The 18808-nt window shown below is 34.6% G+C and overlaps 1 protein-coding gene across 1 annotated transcript in view; it reads left to right on the forward strand.

Annotated features, from left to right (window-relative positions):
* The window catches only part of LOC131035613 (probable E3 ubiquitin-protein ligase RHA4A), a 42559-nt gene extending 32382 nt beyond the window's left edge, over positions 1-10177 (forward strand). Inside the window, exon 3 of the mRNA XM_057967345.2 lies at positions 9233-10177. Coding sequence (XP_057823328.1) covers positions 9233-9722 — 490 coding nt within the window. The 3' untranslated portion in view covers positions 9723-10177. The remainder of the gene's footprint in view (positions 1-9232) is intronic.
* The last annotated feature ends 8631 nt before the right edge of the window (positions 10178-18808 follow it).

Consider the following 18808-nt stretch of genomic DNA (forward strand, 5'->3'; position numbering starts at 1 on the left):
CTAAACTAGACTATCTTTCAAGTCGCTGATATCACTTCTTTCGTGCTCTTATTCTAATTGCTCCTTAGTATTCTTCTTCTTAATAAGGTTGATGTCTTATGCTGTCCACTATCGGCTAGATATTATCGATTATAAGTCTCTGTCTTAATAACATCAACCCCTTAACATTACCATGTTTATAAGTATGGAAAGCTAGATATGTAATTGACATTCCTTTCTTTCTGTCACTTAATGCTTTATTAATTCAAGAAATTGTTTATCCTTGATATTAATAACAAACAATTCTAAACATTCATAAAGATAATACGAGGAGTTTTCGTAATAATAATAATACTGGACGGAGTCTTGCTTGGGGACATCACAGTGTAACACACACTTTTGCTTGTTTGAGGTTCTTTTAAGTAGTCACATAATAAGAATCTGCAATTGATGAGCTGTGTAGACTCTTAAAATTGACACATGATCATTTCAACTAATTATTGACCATTTCCTCCATAATTGATTGAATAAATCCCTATTTATCCAATTAATTATGCAATATTCATCTCCTTATTAATTAAATAAAATTTCATTATTTAATTAATAAAGTCTTTATCCATCTACTATTTACTTGATCTCCTTTCTAGCCTAAAATCACTCAATCATCCTTCTTCTAATGTCCACCTTAGGTAAATAAATCTAAATATTTATTTACCTAATTCTCCTATCCCCTTTCCAAAAATTAAATAAGTATTCCTATTTATTTAATTGTCTTCTCCATCTAATTTTCATTAGTGGGCTAAAATTAATTAACTGACTAATCCCTCACTTGCACACACTAACCTTGGTCAAATTCCATCAAATCTTGCACATTCTCACGTGTATATAGTTATAGCTTTTGTACACAAGGCATGGCCCCTTTGTACATGTGACATGCACCTTGGTATCATGTCACATGGGACAAAGGACTTGCCCACTCCCCTAGGGTATTTCAAAGTACCCTTTTTCCATCTCATCCCTCCACTTTCACTCGAGATTCTCCACCATAGATTCCCCTTTAATCTTGGGTTACCAAGTGAGGACATTTGTCCTTCTCTCATCTCTCCAAGGATCTCAAACAATTTGAGCCCTTGATCTTTATTTTTATACCTAGCCATCCAATCTTATAACCAAAAATTTATAAATGGGATGCTATCCCAGGCCATTTCAAGACTCCATGAAATGCAATGTTATGTTGCAGGTAGGAGCACTCACATATCACCATCTTTAGCACAACCACCATAGACTTGGTGCAATAAGGGTTGGTGTTGGTGAGCTTTCATTTTGTTTTCATCAATGTTTACTAACCTGATGCAGATCAACCTCGAGAATCTTATTAGACGTTCAAGATTAGTAGCCAAAACAATTTACAATCACACAAACAATTCACAGAAACAATTACATTTTCATTTATTTGTTTGCAGCAATAAACCATTACAGGAATACTAAGAATACAATCAAATTCAGTCTCATCAACTACAATTTTCTTCCTCAGGACCTCTGATTCATCTCCAATCAACCACAACATCTTTCCAAATTCTCTTCAATGAATAACAAAATCCAAAATCAGAACTTTCTTCGAAATCCTCCCAAAACTCTCACAAAGAACTCGAATCACCATTTTATATTGCAGTTGGAGAAGTTGAATGGTCTGCAATTATTTCAACTCTTCCCCAAACTGAAATGTCTTCTTGTTCTTGATAACAAATGCTATTAATTTGAATGTCTAATTAGATAATTCACAAGGCTTTGAACCATTGAATTTTGGCCACCTCACCATAGATACCATCATTATGAAAAGCCATGGGAAACAAAACAAGTCCTCTGCGAACCGGACCTTTCATATTCTTCTTTTTGGTGGAATTGATCTTACATGAACTTCTTTCAACATCCATATTAGTTCATGAACTATTGACAGTGCCAAAACAATCTTCTTTCTTCAAAATGGAAGGTTTGCAAACTTGTGATTTTGACAAAAATAACTTTTGGCAAACAAACTCTTCCATGCACCACTTCTTGCATATCGTTTTCAACGATTTTGATTTCAGCGAACCAAGCAGTTTGCAAAACAAGTTTTATGGTGAAATAAATGGTTCACAAACTAAAAGTTTTTTCCAAAAACCACTATCTTTCTTTCTTTCTTCCTTGCATTGAATCAGCATTTCAGCGAACTTGAGAACTTTCAAATCCTTTTGGTGAATCTTTTGGTTTGCGAACCTCTGATTTTGCCAAAATGTTCTAAATTTTTCCCAAAGACTTCAAACTTCACCAAAGTGAGGTTCTTCACTTAGCCAAATTGAGGTGAACAAATTCTCTTGCGACAAATAATCAAAATCAACCGAAACACAACAAAACCAAACCAAAACTGAAAGCAAACCTCAAATGTTTTTGGTTGATGTTGGATTGCCTGTGGATTCGAATGCTCCTGTGTCATAACTCTTTTGTTTAAATAAGCATTGCATAGATTGAGAGTAGTAAGTGTTAACAATATTGTTTAACTTATTCTCTTATATGCTCTCATTTTTTTGTACACAAAGTTGGTTAGGAGTGTCTTGATTAGTGTACAAATCACTATGCATGGGAGTAGATAGCAGTCTCTCAAAGCTTGTCTGCTGAAAACCATTTACTACCTATGTGCTAATTCTCCTCCATGTCTAGTTTGTTTGCAAGGATTATGTATAACGCATTAATAAAGGATGATAAAGAAGAGAAAAAAAGAAGAAAAATAACAATGAGAAGAAAAAGGGTTGAGGAAGGAGAAAATTAATATGAAGGGGAGGAGGTTTGTAACATGACAAAGTTATTTACCGAAGAAGGATATTGTTGATCAAACATATTTTAGGTAGAAAGGATTCAAAAAATTCTAATTGAGACTTGCCTATGTTCTAAAGCAATAAATCTGTTATCTATCAAATGCTGCCCATTGGATTAGAATTTATCTAAGAGCTTCATTTGATAAACCTTTTTCTGCAAAATAATCAGCCATGGATGTAAAGAGCAATTTGAAAAGTTCAAGGGACGTTGTAGTTATGTGATGTGCCAAAAGAAAAGGAAGTAGCTCTCTCCATGAGATATGGCTTTAAGAAATTATTTTTTTTTCCTAATTATACATTTCGTAATTGCCAATATATACCTTTTTCTCACCTAGCAATCCAACATCTACCATAATAATTATCACAAACAACTAGCCAGATTTTTTGGAAGCATTTTTCTTACAAAGTTCTAGAAATGAATGATCTTGATATGCTGTTTAGGTGTATGGATATTGGAATGCCTATATTGGATGTTCTTAGTAAGGCATTCCCAAGCCATTAGGATACAAATAGAGTCATTACAGTTGAACTCCTACTCTACACTATTCTCTCTTCATATAAAAAATGCAAGGTCAAAACTCTGAACCAAAGATTTTGCACAAATTACTTTTTGAGTCTAGGATCTTGACTACTAGCAAACAAAAGCACCTTAATGGTATTCCTCTTGCTTTTAATTCTGATTCCTTAACCATGCCCATATGGTGTGGTCAATTTTGCTTCATTATAATAGCGGGCATTAATCATTATCAATTATTTCTATCTCAACTCCAATGTTCTCTCACCAGGAGAGTTGCATATGTGTTGTTTTTCTCTATTATTTGCTATTGTACATAATCAATTGTCTGCCATCTTGAGAAAATTATAGTCTAAAATTGATTTCTATTCTAGAGCAAAAGAGTACATTAATTTGCTTCAATATCTTTAAGCTAGAGACATCAATTCCTGTTGCTTTGTTATTCTTTGAGAGGTAAAAACAGTGTAGCCTTACTTTGCTTTGTGATATACTTGATTTTGATGTCTTAAGATACTCTTTCATGTTTGGCTGAACTGTTCTTTGATATTAGTTGAATTCAAGCTTAGTGAGTGACCCATAATTTGTTAGTTCCATAAACTAGCTAAATTCTTAAAATAGATGCTTTATAGTTTTAAGTTTGGAATAAATCATACATGGCATTAATAGCCATCTGTGTATAACACTAACAACTACAAAAAGGAAATACCTTCCATGTGTGCATTGGAAACAACTAGAAAAACGGACAGGAAAACAGAAATACAGGACATGACAATCATCCACTAAGTGGGCACCAAATTTTATTTGAAGAAATTTTGTATGGAGTAAAACTTTATGCTACAAAAGAGCAAATTTTTATTCCATTTACTTTGGTACAAACAACAACAACAATCTATGATCATTTCTCTATGGAACTTACAAATCTTTGATTCTAGAGATGCTATAACTATATTTAAATGATTCAGAATGCTACAGCTATGTGGGACTTATACTTAGATAATTCTCAAGTGCTTCAGTGGGTTTTTACTTGAGAAATGCTATGGAACTCATGGAACAGTTATCGTGTCTGAGATATAGAAAAGTGTGCTCTGTGGAAATGCTGATTTGTTGCCAGAAAGTTATAGTGGCATCCCCTGTCTCAGATCCATTGATTTTGTTTTCATTGAAATTAGTAAATTACGTTCTAGAACATGTGCAATAGAGATTAATTTTACTTTCACTGTGTAACATTCTCACTGTGATTCTCCATTGGTTTTGATTGAGAAACACTCCAATGATTAGATTCAGATCACATCTCAGTGATAACAAATGCAAAAGGTACTTATGACAGCATGTTACTTGGCTCGTGTCTATGTCGAAGATGAAAAAAATATTTTGAGGTAAAAGTTATGTATACTTTCAGGCTTTCTCTAATCTGAATGAAGAAGGCTCAAGATAAGAGCACCTATGAGCTTCTTAATACTATAGTCAACTTTCAATACCAAATTTTATGTTCATAGTGGTTGGTCTTTGAGATGATATGTTGGATACCAAGGGTGTCAAAGACTTGGTCTCAAGAGGTAGGCTATGTATGCAATTTTGCATCATAAGCCAAATTCATTGCTTCCACAAGTCTATCACAATAAGTACAATATTGAAAGGATAAGGACATTTACCATAAAAATCAGAAACCAAAATTTTTGTTTTAGGTTCATGTCAACTATGTTGCCTTCATTCCTTGTGCTCTTACACACACGTATCTTTAGTTAATTTGAACAAGCTCTGAGGAAAGCTCTTGAAACTATTATTGGTAAGACTGGCAGTAGTTATATAATGACATTTTATAGACATAAGTTAGAACTACATAGCATGTGCACTGTATGACATTTGCAAGAGAGACATAATATAAAAGTTGGTGAATGGAAAACAAGTGATTATTATACTTAGCTCTCAACGGTTGAATTACAGTACAAAATCTGACATCTAGGCCTGTGTAATACATCTTACTTTCATATGGATTGATAAGGTGGCTTTAGATCATGTACTTTTCCCCTCGCCATTAATTTATCCAGCAGCATCCCATAGGCCCATTTCTTCAATTTTTGATGGACTGGACGCAAAAGTCTCTTTAAAAGGGGGTTACAGTTTGGAAAATTAAAAATAACAAATAAATAACATTTAATGGCATTTTCTGTTTAATTTCGTCAGTTTCTTACAGTGCATTATGGGAGTTATGCTTGACTTTTCAAAGAGGCAACTTATGCTGCCATACTGGGGGTGCTGAGTTACAGTGGCAATTTGACTTGAATAACATTTGCTATACTGGGAATGCAGTCAGATTATAAGTGTGCTGGGATTTAGGAGATGTTTGGCTGTTAGAAGGGTCCCTTTTTCCTGTTAAATTTCTGCATTAGTGTTCTGCAGCTGATTTGAGGACAAAACCCTATTGGCTCCCTTTGGCAGTCTCGTCAAGGGCTGCAGTTGTGCTTAAGCTATTATCTTTCTTCATTTTTGGTGAGTGTTTGGTGGACTGTCACAGATGTACACAGGACACAATCAATTAGTTTTGGATGGTTGTAGGTCATTGCATGTACTGCAGGTTTGGCATGGTAGCATGCTGTTATTTATCTGTATAATCCAGTTTTATTTTGTCAATAAGATACAGTATTTCACTTGGTGTGTTGTTTATGAATTCAGGTGTAGTAACTTAGAGATACAAGTTTTGTAAAGCATATTTAAGATCAAATGTGCATTTAAGAGGCAGAAACAATTTTTTTCATACATTTATGAGCAGAATGTTAGTAATGTGAATGACGAAGATCCTTATTTGTCTTGGTTCTAACTGACAACTGCGTTGATTGCTGATATGGTCTAAAATTGCATCACATGACTCCAAATGAAAAGGCAATTTCAAAAAGGAAAGCTGTAACTTTGAGAATATGGCTGCCAAAAGCTGTAACTTTGTGAACATTAAAAATATAAATTCAATATGCCAGCTTCTAAATACAAATGAGATGAGGATTTGAACGTGTCCTTGCTGTTTTAGACAAGCATTTTTTCTCTTCCCATCTGAATCTTTTTCCTCAATATTATTGAACGGGAACTATTAAATGTTAGCCTGTAGCAGCCTTCTCCAAGTTCCTTATTCAACAAAAGAGATTGATGCATGTTTCCTATCTTTCACTTCTTTAACAAGAGAGATTGATAGGCAACCTTTCTTGAGCTCTGAAGAGAATTTCTCAAAATCCACATCCGAGTGTAGTGTATTATTCAATAATTTATCTGCTTTACAGTAAGGAATTATTTCCTGACAAAATGACTATTTCGAATTGCAGGAAAGAACTTAGAAGACGTGTTCTAAAAATGAACTTGTATAGGTTATAGTTGCAGAAATGTCTACTTTGGCCTCTAATATTTCCTTGAGGTTACTTCCATGAAGTGACTCAATTTTCCCAATTAATCTTAGGTATCACTTGCTGAATAACATAAAGATCTGTTTGATCAGGTTCAGTGAAAAAAAGTGTTGCAGAGGAGTTTTCTAAGGTATCTGTTAACCCTTGCATGTCTGTGACTCTGTTTCCAATAATTGAGAATATTTCCTTGCTATTCAAAGACAGAATTTTCAGGAGCTGAACTACCTCAAGAAAGAGTCGTTGGTAGTAAAATGTAAATTTACTGATCTCCTTACAAAATTGGAGTGAAACGCTCAAGATGAGAACTAGTTTACCAAAAAGTTTCTCATTTTTCTGGTGATATCTTATGGTTGTCCCAAAATTTATATGTTTTGTCAAATGCAGATATTATGAGTAGTATTTACAGGTGAATCTATATGGAGTACATATTTTGTGCAGTTGAGATACCATATTTTGTTTCAAAGAGCAAAATCAAGTATATTTTGTGTAAGGTTTTATAGTAAGTTTGCAAAGCTGTATAGCTGAATTCTTGGAAATATGTAAATCCTATGGTTTTGACTGCACATGAATATAATTTCTTTTATTTATGATAAAAGACCACAGCTCATACTTCAGGTTAGCATTCTCTTCCTAATCATTGTAACTCAATCCAAATATGTTCTCAGAGATTAATGGTCTTTAAGAATCTTCTAAAGATTAACTGTTGACCAAATCAGGAGACTCAAAGGATCTTTAGGTTTTATAATTAACTTATAGGCACTTGCAAATTGTTGATGCAGGTTTTCAACAATTTGAAAGTCACAAATAGACAAAAGCCATGGGGTTCAAAAGCATGAAATTAGAAAGTGACAGTAAGTTAATTGATATACACTGATAACTAACATGGTTGGTAACTGCCATTGCTACCTACTAATTAGCAAAATCCACTTAACTAAATGATTGAGACAATTTGAAATGTTTCTGACCCCCAAAATGTGAAACTCTAGGCAACAATGATGGATGCACTGAACATTAGATTTTAAGACAACATGATCTTCAAATACCCAAAGGTATAACCAGTAGAGGAAGTAAAGTGGAGCTTAAGTTCTGGTTTTTACTCAAAACTTCTTCATTCAAACTAATAACATCGCACACAAGGAGGGTATACATTTTGCCCTCATGAAAGCTAGTTATGTAATCTAAGATCTTTTGGTCCCTTGTGATTAGGGATGCCAAGCCTCTAATTGCTAGTGGAAAGTTAAATCCCTAGTTAAGGTACCAAAACTTTGACTAGGGGTTTAGAGTGAAAGATATTCTTGCCAAGATGGCATTTGACTTGGCCCCTGGCTTTATGTTTATTAATGACGAGTTATATTGTAATTATGACTTTGGCACAAGTAAGGGTAAGATGAGAGTTGATGAAAGCTGATATGGTACAGGGTGGTGATTATGAATCTTTTTTCGCATTGGGGATTAGGGAAATTGACTTGGGGGTACCTATTGCCCTCTAGTATACAAATTACACTAGTAGCGCTATGCCTCTTTTGTCTTTGAAGTATAATTTTGTTGAACACAGATCTGATAGGAGCCTTGATAGTTTCTGGTAGCTGGTCTGAGGAACCTTTCTAGATGGTGCTTTTGTATTTGTTGTGATCCATATAAATCGAATACAACTTTCATTTTTACAAAGACAATAAAGAAGAAAGTCAAAAAGGTCTCATCAAAATGAAAGCTAGGTAAAGCTTGACCATACGTGAGAGAATCCTATTCTTTCTAAATAATGTTATAAAGGAACAATTTGATCACTAGAGAACGTATCATCCGTGAAAAAATGTGCTTCTCATTGTGGAATATAATGTTGCCAATGCAGGCTAGGGTGACTTTATTGATCGCATTGTGTTTGGTTCCTTCTGTTTTTAAGGGTGATATTGACTTTGTGAGCTCCTTTTCACCGAGTTTTTTCCAATAAGGACTTGGAAGAAGTTTTACGTATTCTTCGGGGTTTTTTAAACTGTCTAGACTCTAAAATGTATAGTTCTCTGTTCCCCCTTTAATGTATTCTCAGAGAGCTGAGGCATAAACTTCACTAGTGTGAATTTTCTCTGAAGAATTCTGGTTTCAACATCTATTTATTTTGACCTTTGAATACATAAGAGTATCACATAAGATTCCTCAATTTGGTATGACCTTAAAGTTTGGTTGTAAACTGTTTTATTTTATCATCAGATATGAAGCTATATATTTGTGATAAAGCTTTTGCATTTTTAAGCATGTAATTGTAGGGTCCAATGACTACAAACATCTTTTGAATCTGTGATAATTCTGCGATTGGTAAACTTTTCCTTGTGCCTGGGCATGCCAATCATCTGAAAGAACTGATCATAGGAACGGGTCAAGCAACTAGCTGTTCATAATCAGAAATTTAAGATTGTCTTTTATGATGAATGGTGAGAATTGTTATGTTTGTTGACAGAATATTTATTCTTTGTTAGAGACTCATTAATATGTTCCTATTACAGATGTGCTGTTTGTCTAGGGGATTATGAGATGAATGAGAAATTACAAAAGCTACCTGTCTGTGGGCATGCCTTTCACTTTGAGTGCATTGATCATTGGCTTGCAAACAACACCACATGCCCACTTTGTAGGACTTCACTTCTCCAAGCTGGTAAAGTTGTTCCTTTGGATTCACCGGCACATGTTACAGTACTCCAGCAGACTCATGACTTTGTACCAGCTTCATCTTCACAGCAAGTGTTTCCTCTTCAAGATATAGCTGTTCAAGAAGGGCCATTTCCTCTTCAAGATATAGCTGTTCAAGAAGGGCCTGATATGCTCAGTATTCCACTAGAGGAAAACATTAGAACTATCAGTGGAAGTTTGTCTGGTGAATCAAATTTGAGCTCTTCGGACATTCATGAAGGTGAGATTTATGTTGGAGTACCCCAACATGGTCATACATTGGTTACATCAGATGGTGCAATAAGTGCAGAGTCTACAGAAACATGATTCTAAAATGGGGCTTGCCATTTTCAGTTTCTTATCCTATTGGATGTTATTGTGGAAGGGAATCACCTATTTTGTGCTCACTGCTGGACTGTACAAAGAGCCAACCAAACCAAAGTAGCAATTTTTTTATATAAACCGGTGGGAGAAACAAAAATATATATAATGCAGCAGAATATGCTGCTTGTGATATGCTATAGATCATTTGCATCAGAATTTTAGAAACCTGAGTGATGCATCTATGATTCTTGGTTCCTTTTCAAGATTTTCTTAGTCCTTTTCTCTTCAGAAAGAATGTTCTTGGTACATTCAGTGCCATCAAATAGCTTTGGTTGCCTCTTCAAAAGGAAGGGATAAAGATTAAGCTTTCCTAAGTAAATGCTTGCCTGAAAGCGATCCTATAGCTTTTTCACGAGATTGAATGTTTAATCTCTAATTAAAAGACATTTAATTACTAATGGTTATAGGAATGCAAGTAACCATGTCTCCCCGGTTTAGAAAAGACAATCTTGTGCCCTAAGACCATGATTGATCTTTATGTCACTCTAAACAAGCTGATAGGGACAAATAGTGTAAAATTTCAAAATCTCTAGTCTAGAAGCTAGAGAACCAGCTATACCAAAAACTGGTTAATCTGCCCAGAGAAACAAACTCAAGCACAGGTTTAAAAGTCTAAAACCAGTTATAACAAAAAGAACACGAATCATGAAAATAGATGAGGGACTTTATGCTAGGCATGTATATGTATTTAAGAACGAATAGTTCTGTTCAATGCATCCTATATTGAATCAAATTACTTAGTAAATAACGATATACAATATAATATTCTGTCATTATACCAATTAAAGATATATCTGCAAGCAGGCAAAAGTAGATACAATATTTATCCTAAATTTTAACAGCACCTGGGAAAGGGTCAAGAGATAAAAATTCATTGCATAGATAATAAAATGTAGCTAACTCACCACTCCCACCTCCCTGAGCTTTTATTAAGCTAAAGTTATACATGCATCTAAAGGACAGAAGGTATTGGGCTGGTGGAAGGGCCAAATTCGGGACTTACCCAAAGCTTTAACCATTTAAGTAACCCATTGTAGATGCAATGGAGAGGGCATAACCCCCAGTTTCGAGCTCAATAATAAAGAGGTGAATAGTTCAACAGATTTGATGGATTCATATGGTTGTTTATCTAGGATTGTTGTTTAAATTTTAGTAGGAATAGTGGTCATATAAATTTTAAATTAAGCACAATGTATAATTTGAAATCTTTTATAATGAGGGAGCTTTTACAATTTAGCAATTGAAAATAAGTTGTAAAAAAATAGGAGGCTAAAATTAAGTAGCCACTGTATAATAAGAAAATATGCTGCTTGGCTGCACATATCTACTTACCTCTTAATGATATCAGGTTTTCACAATCCATATTGATGTTCAGTATTTTTTTCTGAGTTTGATTATACTTAATTTTTCGCATCAATGTTTCCATCAATTCAGTGATCCATTATCAGAATGAAAGAGAGCTGCACATATCTACTTGCTTTTTTCCAAAAAAACTTCCCTCTTAATTTTACAAAGAAAGTACAATTTAATAATTATTTAAAACAAGTAGAAAAATAAAAAATCATTGAACCATCTACAAAAGACATTAAAAAAATTGAACTAATTATTAAACAAGTCGATGAGATCTCACTCTTAATAACAAATTTTATGATACACAAAATCCTCTTTAAATACTCTAAAAATAATTATGTTTTGAGGTTGGCCTCTTCGTAAAGATCATATTTTTATTAGCTTATCCCAACATGCTTTCTTCTAGTGAAGATTGTTTTGTCTCATTTGCTGACATGATGACGGAGATGAATTTTAATGAAAAAATCATTTGTTCAGGCCTTTCTCTAGGTTCTTTGTTCATTTACATGTTACCCTCTTACCTGGTTGATTCAGCTCGCTTTTCCTCATTAGCCTCTTTATTCACTTTAGTTATCCCCATATCAAAATTGTCTCAAATTTCAACAAAGGTCAGTTTGAAGAGGGATTTCAAAGGTCAGTATCCGATTACATACTAAAAAATGTAACCTAGAAAAAGATGACAATGGCACTTTGGTCATGCTTAGTTTATTTCGGGGGAAGAAGAGCATGGCCAACACATGTTAGAAGTAGAAGAAGACTTTATTAACAAAATTTGATTGTCAAGAACAAACATGTTAATAATTGAATTTTCATGTAGAAATGTAAGGATGTTCATCTTTAGAATGAATGCAATCAAATTAGAAAAAGGATTGAGGAAAATGTTAAATTAGCAAGGAATCCTTAAAGGTTGGCTTGATATTGTTAGTGATTGATTTGAAGGTTATAATAGAGGTCTCACTACAACACATTTGAAATCATTTGAAAGCTTTTATATTGAGTAGTGGTTTAAAGGAGAAGTTACACGTTTAGGAGCTATTTAAATTGACTACAAGACCCAAAGAAAGTAAGCAAGCCTATATGCATCATTGGACCAAGGAAAGGAAGCCGGCCTATATGCATCATCAGACCCCTACCATTGAAATATAAATCTATCTAGGTTGGCTCAAAATTATGTAGTTGAATTTTAAAAAAATTATTTATAGAATAAATGTTGTTGTAGAAGTACTTGTAGACAAATTCATCCACATCTGTCCACGCTAGATTTTATCCCATTCTAGCTAATTAAATAAATCTGTATTATTTATTTACTCCATCCTTCATCTTCATCCCTTGTCCTTAATTAAATAAATTTGTATTCATTTAATGAAGTCAAACCTCATGCACAAATCCTCCAACTAGGTCAATCAATTAATATCTACTTAATTAATTGATTTAGGCTAATTAACCTTCATTACCATTTTTCTTAATATTTAATTCCACCTCACCCCCAATCCTTGTGCACTCGATCCTAGCCACTGAATCTATTTACATGGATCAAGATCAAAACCTCCCATCATGAGACAAGTGTCCCTACCCTCATCACGCTCACATGTGTGAACATGCAAATGTCACCTCATAGCCACCCTACCCCTTACATGTCATGAGGTTGCCCCTGTCTTTCCTCACTTGTCCCTTTCATGAGCCTCCCCATGTGTGAGCACTCCTAGCTCTTACACCTCCATTTCTTTTGTGACACTTGCCACAAGGTTAAGTTTTCAACCCATGCCATCTCTCTCAATCAGTCCTATCCATTCATTTATCATTTCATTTTGGTCATTGATTCTCCACGTCAAAATTCTATAAATTGAGGCCTTTGCTCTCATTTTTTTAATTATCCACCTTCTTCATAATGTGTTGTCAATGCTTCTATTATTCCTCACCCTAATATCATGTTGCTATTGTGAACAATATCAAAAGAGCAAATCAAGTGAAGGAGGGTGAATTCACTTTAGCTCTATCATGAGGTGAGAAGGTAAAAGAGTCAAAGGTAAATAGTGTTAAATACTATTTCCTTTATTTACATCTATTTTACATTTCATTGCTTTCAATACATTGGTATAAAAATGAAAGATAATAAGCTCCCCATTGCATGGTTCAAAAGGCACCACTTATTGAATGTTTTGCAAATGGGATAACAAGCTAATGAAGCTTTATTATGGCGGAAACTATATAGCTAAGCATTGATTCAAATCTTATGGTATTTTGGGGAGCAACACTTTGATCCATGAGCATATCAGTGTATAAGGAGGTAGATGAGATATGCATTGAATGTCGTGTCTATCCTAAAAAGTTTCAAGGAATTGGTCTTGGAATAGTGACAAATACTTTTTCTAGAATTTTTTTGGAGGCAAAAATAATGAAATTTTTTTAGGCACACTCATGATGGGTGCTTGAGATATGATAAATTCTTAGAGGAATTATAAAGTTCCTCCTTGAAATTGGAGATAGCCAACTTCTGGATGGGATGCACACATTACTTTCTATGCCCAGCCAAGGGTGGCACTTGGAAAAAGGATGTCATTTTTGGCCTAGAAAAAAGGTAGAAGTGGTGGATTTTGGAAAAGCTCTCATGATAGGAAAGGAAAAAGTTATGATCCTTCCTTGGAAAGGAAATGATACTTGTTGGAATTAACTATTTCTTATAACTAAAAGTGGAAAGGCTTGATTAAGGTGGTGCACTAGTAAGTTGCATCATGTGTGGTAGATTTGATTATCTACCTCCAAAACTTGTTGCCTTTATTTAGTCTTTCTCCCTTATCATGAAAGGATTTTATTCATCACAAGAATCCTAATCAGTATATGATAGTACTTGACTCTTGGAATTTCTTTTAAAAAATATTACGACAATTAAAATTCGAAAGAAAATCCTTAAATCATAAAATATCTAAAAGATTTGAAATATAAATATGTGAAGACCAATAACTTGCTTGTATGATTTGTCATAAAATATTTAGAGTAATTTCCATTCAATAACCAATATCAAGGTTTAAACAACAAATTAGTCACATTAACAATAAATAATAGTCAATGTAGCAGCAATGAGCAAGATTATCATGTTGAAACCCCTAAAGAGAAAGAGAATGGGCCTCAGGCTGCAATTTCTGGTGATAGCATTTCGGCTATCAAATCTAGTGGCTTTTCTGATAAGTCCATGCCTGCAAGGAGGAATACTGTTGAAATATCTGAGACAATGGCTGTAGGCATTCATTCTCAGGATAATGGTGCGCTGGCTTGGCATGATAAGGGAGCGCAAGCGGAAGAGGGTTGGATTTTTGTTAAGGGCAAGATAGCTAAGTTCTCTAAGCCTTCTTTTGACATGACTCTTCGCTCCCACAAGAGTAGCTCTAAATGTAAATCTTGATGGTTCTTGGTTGGGGGTTGGTTTTTGGCTGGCTGCAAGCTGTTCTTTTTGCAACTTTGTTTTCAGTTGTGGGAGCCTTTTTTTTTTTAAAACCCATGTTTTTTGGCTTTGGGTGCCTTTTTTAACCCATGGTTGTTTGTGCTTTCATGTTCCTTATGTTAGGACAACTTTCTGGTTGAGGGTTCCAGATCCATTCAAAATTTGATTGTAAAGGGTTTCGGGTCCCTTCAAAACCTATTTTGCCTTAATCAAAAACAATTAGCACACTTGCAACGATAAATTGAAGCAAAAAAAATTCAAAATAAGATGTATCTCTACAGTTGATGATCACAGATCTCATACTATGTGACCTTCTCCATCAATGCTTAAACACACAATTCTCAATATTTAACTTTCATGGTAGTATCTATCATTCGTCAAGCTTCATTATGAACTATAAATTTTCTTGATCTATTAAATATCATTGATTTGGCTAGCTTGACATACATAAGACATCATTATGTTGTGACTACATATGTAAATGTAAGATTTCTCATGATCCCAAAATTGAAATTAGATTAAACAGACATTCATGTACTTTTCTCTTTTTCAAAATAGGCAAATCTATCAAATCAACAATGCCTACTATGTCATTGACTTCAACTACTCATGAGATGGTTGTGTAATGATTGGCTACTTTGCCTCAACATTCCTTTGTTCCTAGTATGCACATAGATGGGCCTTCAATGGAGGAGTCCCCTCACTTCTCCTAGTTTTGAGGATTTGGAAGATAATATTTCTTGGGCAATTGTTCAAAGGTGGTAGAAAGGTCTTCCTAAGTCTATCACCCAATCTCATACCATAGTGAAGGGTGTGAGATTGAATAGGGTGGGTTTGGTATTGTCTAGGTTGGATCTTGGGGAACATGTTTTGTGCTTTGTAGCTTGGATGATATTGTGTCTCTTATTTGATTTAATAGGTTATTTTGTTTGTCCCATAGTTCATGGTACTCATTCCATTTGTTGGTTGGTTGCTTCCTTGTAGATATGTTTGAGCCTTTTCAAAACTTGTTTTGATCTATGTAAAAAATAATCCAACATAATGAAAGATATTATTATCACAATTTATTTTTTTCCTTGGTAGGATTCATAGTCACATTTTGCATATGTACCCAAGTAAATTTATCTTGGAAACACCAACACTTATCATATAGCTCATGTCCTTAAGTTTATCATGATAATTCTAAAAGAAGTGTTCATATTAATATTATTTAGAGCAAACTCATGCTCCTTGTAAAATATAACACATCTTCCTTGTACCACTTGTAATCATATTATGACCTCCTTGAGGCACTTTAAGACATTTCAATCCCTTTTTGCTCATTATTTCAAGAGCTGCATTATTAACTTGATTTTCATTTAATAGAGCACAACTTAGCTTATTTATCGATTTCTAAAATTTTATTTAGGAGTGATGCAAGAGCACCCTTAAGCCTATCAGCAATCTTGTATCAACATTTCATTTAATTTTTCATGTCTATTGTGTTTTATAGGTATTTTCAAGCAGTATAATCAATTTGTGGCAATATTAGGCACTGCATGGCACCAAAATTACATATTTCATGTTTAAGTTTCAAAACAATCTTTTTACACCTTATCAACTTTCATTGAGCCATGTGGTAGTGCATGCGAATAATTGTGTTGTGGTTTTGAACATAACATTTAATGAGAACCATGAATATACCCTTATACCTAATTTGTCTTTGATGCATTATTGCTTACTACATCCATATTTCATTGTATAAAGGAAAGTTGGATCATGTGCCAAAGTGTTTAAATATCATGCCAATTTTAGTAGTTACTATTTGATTATTGATTCTAAGAGAGGTCATACATGAATCCACATTCTTTTGAGACTTCTAGCTTGATGCACATCCAAGAAGGTGAATTTACATGTTTTTTCTGGTTTTTTTAAGGTCAGAGGCCTAAACTTAATTTATTAGAAACGAGGAACAAGTTACAAATAGAGAGAGGGCCATTGAACAACCCAAGAATGGAGGGGAAGAGAAATCAAGCCTTAGCTAGTGAGGCCAAAGTAAGCATTACAACAGAGTAACCCGAGAAAGTTACAAAGGAAGCAAAAAAGAAACTACAACTGCTAAGACCAAGCTTGTCAATGAAGATGGGTTAGGGAAAAGACCCAATAGTTGAACGAGTTCAATGGCTCTAATAGTATTTGTTGATTTAATGTCCACTTGTTGATTTAATGCCTAATATTTTTGACAACATTGCACCAATAGTTGTGACTTTAAAGTCGTTATTGTGATGGTGACTATGCATAATTGAATGAAATGTATCCCTAAGCACTAAAAAGCAATGAATCATGTGATGTCACATTAGTGCACAAGTCTCGGTTTCACTTTTGCACAAGTCTCGGTTTCACTTTTGCACAAGTATTGAGCACCTTGGCAAAAAGCATGCTGATGTGGCATCATATTTGATGATGTGACCCTGAAACCTTAGTTATAAGCAAAAGACTTTCCAAGTAAATTGTTGTAAAAAATTGGGAGTGATTTGTGTTGGGAATGTGAAGCCCAATGGCCAGATGACCTTTCGCCTTCTCCCAGCTATTTGTTTCATAGCTGAATACGATTATATAAATGGTTGTGTGCAACCCATGTATGATGTAGACTGGATATTAATTAATAGATGATTCTCCATGCTTTCTGTTGGATGTAGCCAGTCATGGTGAACCATATAATTCGTTGTGTGTTGTGTTTATTTTCGTTTGTTTTCTTTTTAGTTTAGTTTTTTAAATGTTTTCTCTGCTCTTCTTAACTTAACAATTGGTATCAGAGTCATGATTGGCTTGAGCAGAGTTTGGCGAAGTTAAAATCTTCGATGGGCCTGGTTGCAATATGAGAATTGAAGTGGAAGTAGGGATGTCACGCTGCATGGCTGTACCAGTTGGCCTTCACAGGGGAGATTGTTGGGAATGTGAAGCCCAACAGTCAGATGATCTTTCGCCTTCTCCTAGCTATTTGTTTCATAGCTGAATACAATTATATAAATGGTTGTGTGCAGCCCATGTATGATGTAGACTGGATACTGATTAATAGATGATTCTCCCTCCTTTTGGTGGATGTAGTTAGTTATGGTGAACCAAATAATTCGATGTGTACTGTGTTTATTTTCATTTGTTTTCATTTTAGTTTAGTTGTTTAAATGTTTTATCTGCTCGTTTTAAATTAACAATTTGAAATTTACACCTAAGATTTTGAGAAGCATGAAATTAGGGTGTGCAACTCCTTGATAAGATCCTCTCCTGTAAGAAACAGGAGAGAAAAGTTAAAACCCATAAAGAAACGAACATCGGAGTGTAAGAAGAGCTAGAGAGAGGCCACAAAAACACCAGAGCGACAGAGGATAGCTGAAAGTGTCAAGAGCAACTTCTCCAGCGTGTCCTACTTCTTCCGAGCCAGCTCATCAACTCTGGGCAAATTAAACGATGATTGGGAAGAAAACTACAGGAAAATGAGTGCAGATATGAACTCCTTCACTGTATCCTCTGTTGCCTTCTATGAAACCATGTCGATATAAGCATCTCAAGACCAACCAGAAAGTAGAAGAAGAAGAAGCCAATGACCAGCATCAACAGTTCCACCAACAATGAAAAGGTACTAAAATTATAATAAACGTGAGAGAACAAATTGTGCTCTGGTACAACAAAAGGCTTGGATAACACCATAGCCATCCTCCCAAAAGTGTCAAGGTAGGGGTATAATATCTCTTGATGCTGGTCTGCAGAGAAAACGATGGAAACTTTAGGAACTGTAGATCCTTCTAGAAATGCAAACAGCCAATGGCGACGAACATCTGGCGCATAACCGAAACAACCAAGAGATCATCCCAAAAGATGAGACCACCGACCAGGAGAGAACAGTATTAGAGTGAATCAATAAATCAATTCTTTGTGTTAATTTTCTATCGTCCATTCTATATAGTGTTTGAGTGTTATTATTGGCCATGCGGTTATATAGTCTTTAATCAGGTCCTCCAACTATTATTGCATTAGAAAGTATCAGAGTCTAGATTTGAATCTTGGAGTGAAAAGAAGAGGAGATTGATTCCAACTACTGACCCACTTGATGATCGAGTCAGTTATGATTCAGGTGTCATTCATTTTCCAACACCCTTCTTGAGTCACATTGGAGGTGTTCAAAGTTTCTACAAAGTTTTGGTTTGGTTGCAATGGCTTGACATTTATATCATGTTGATCCAACTAAGAGTTGAATCTAAGA

Source organism: Cryptomeria japonica, chromosome 3 (genome assembly GCF_030272615.1).
Source record: "Cryptomeria japonica chromosome 3, Sugi_1.0, whole genome shotgun sequence".
Lineage (NCBI taxonomy): Eukaryota > Viridiplantae > Streptophyta > Pinopsida > Cupressales > Cupressaceae > Cryptomeria > Cryptomeria japonica.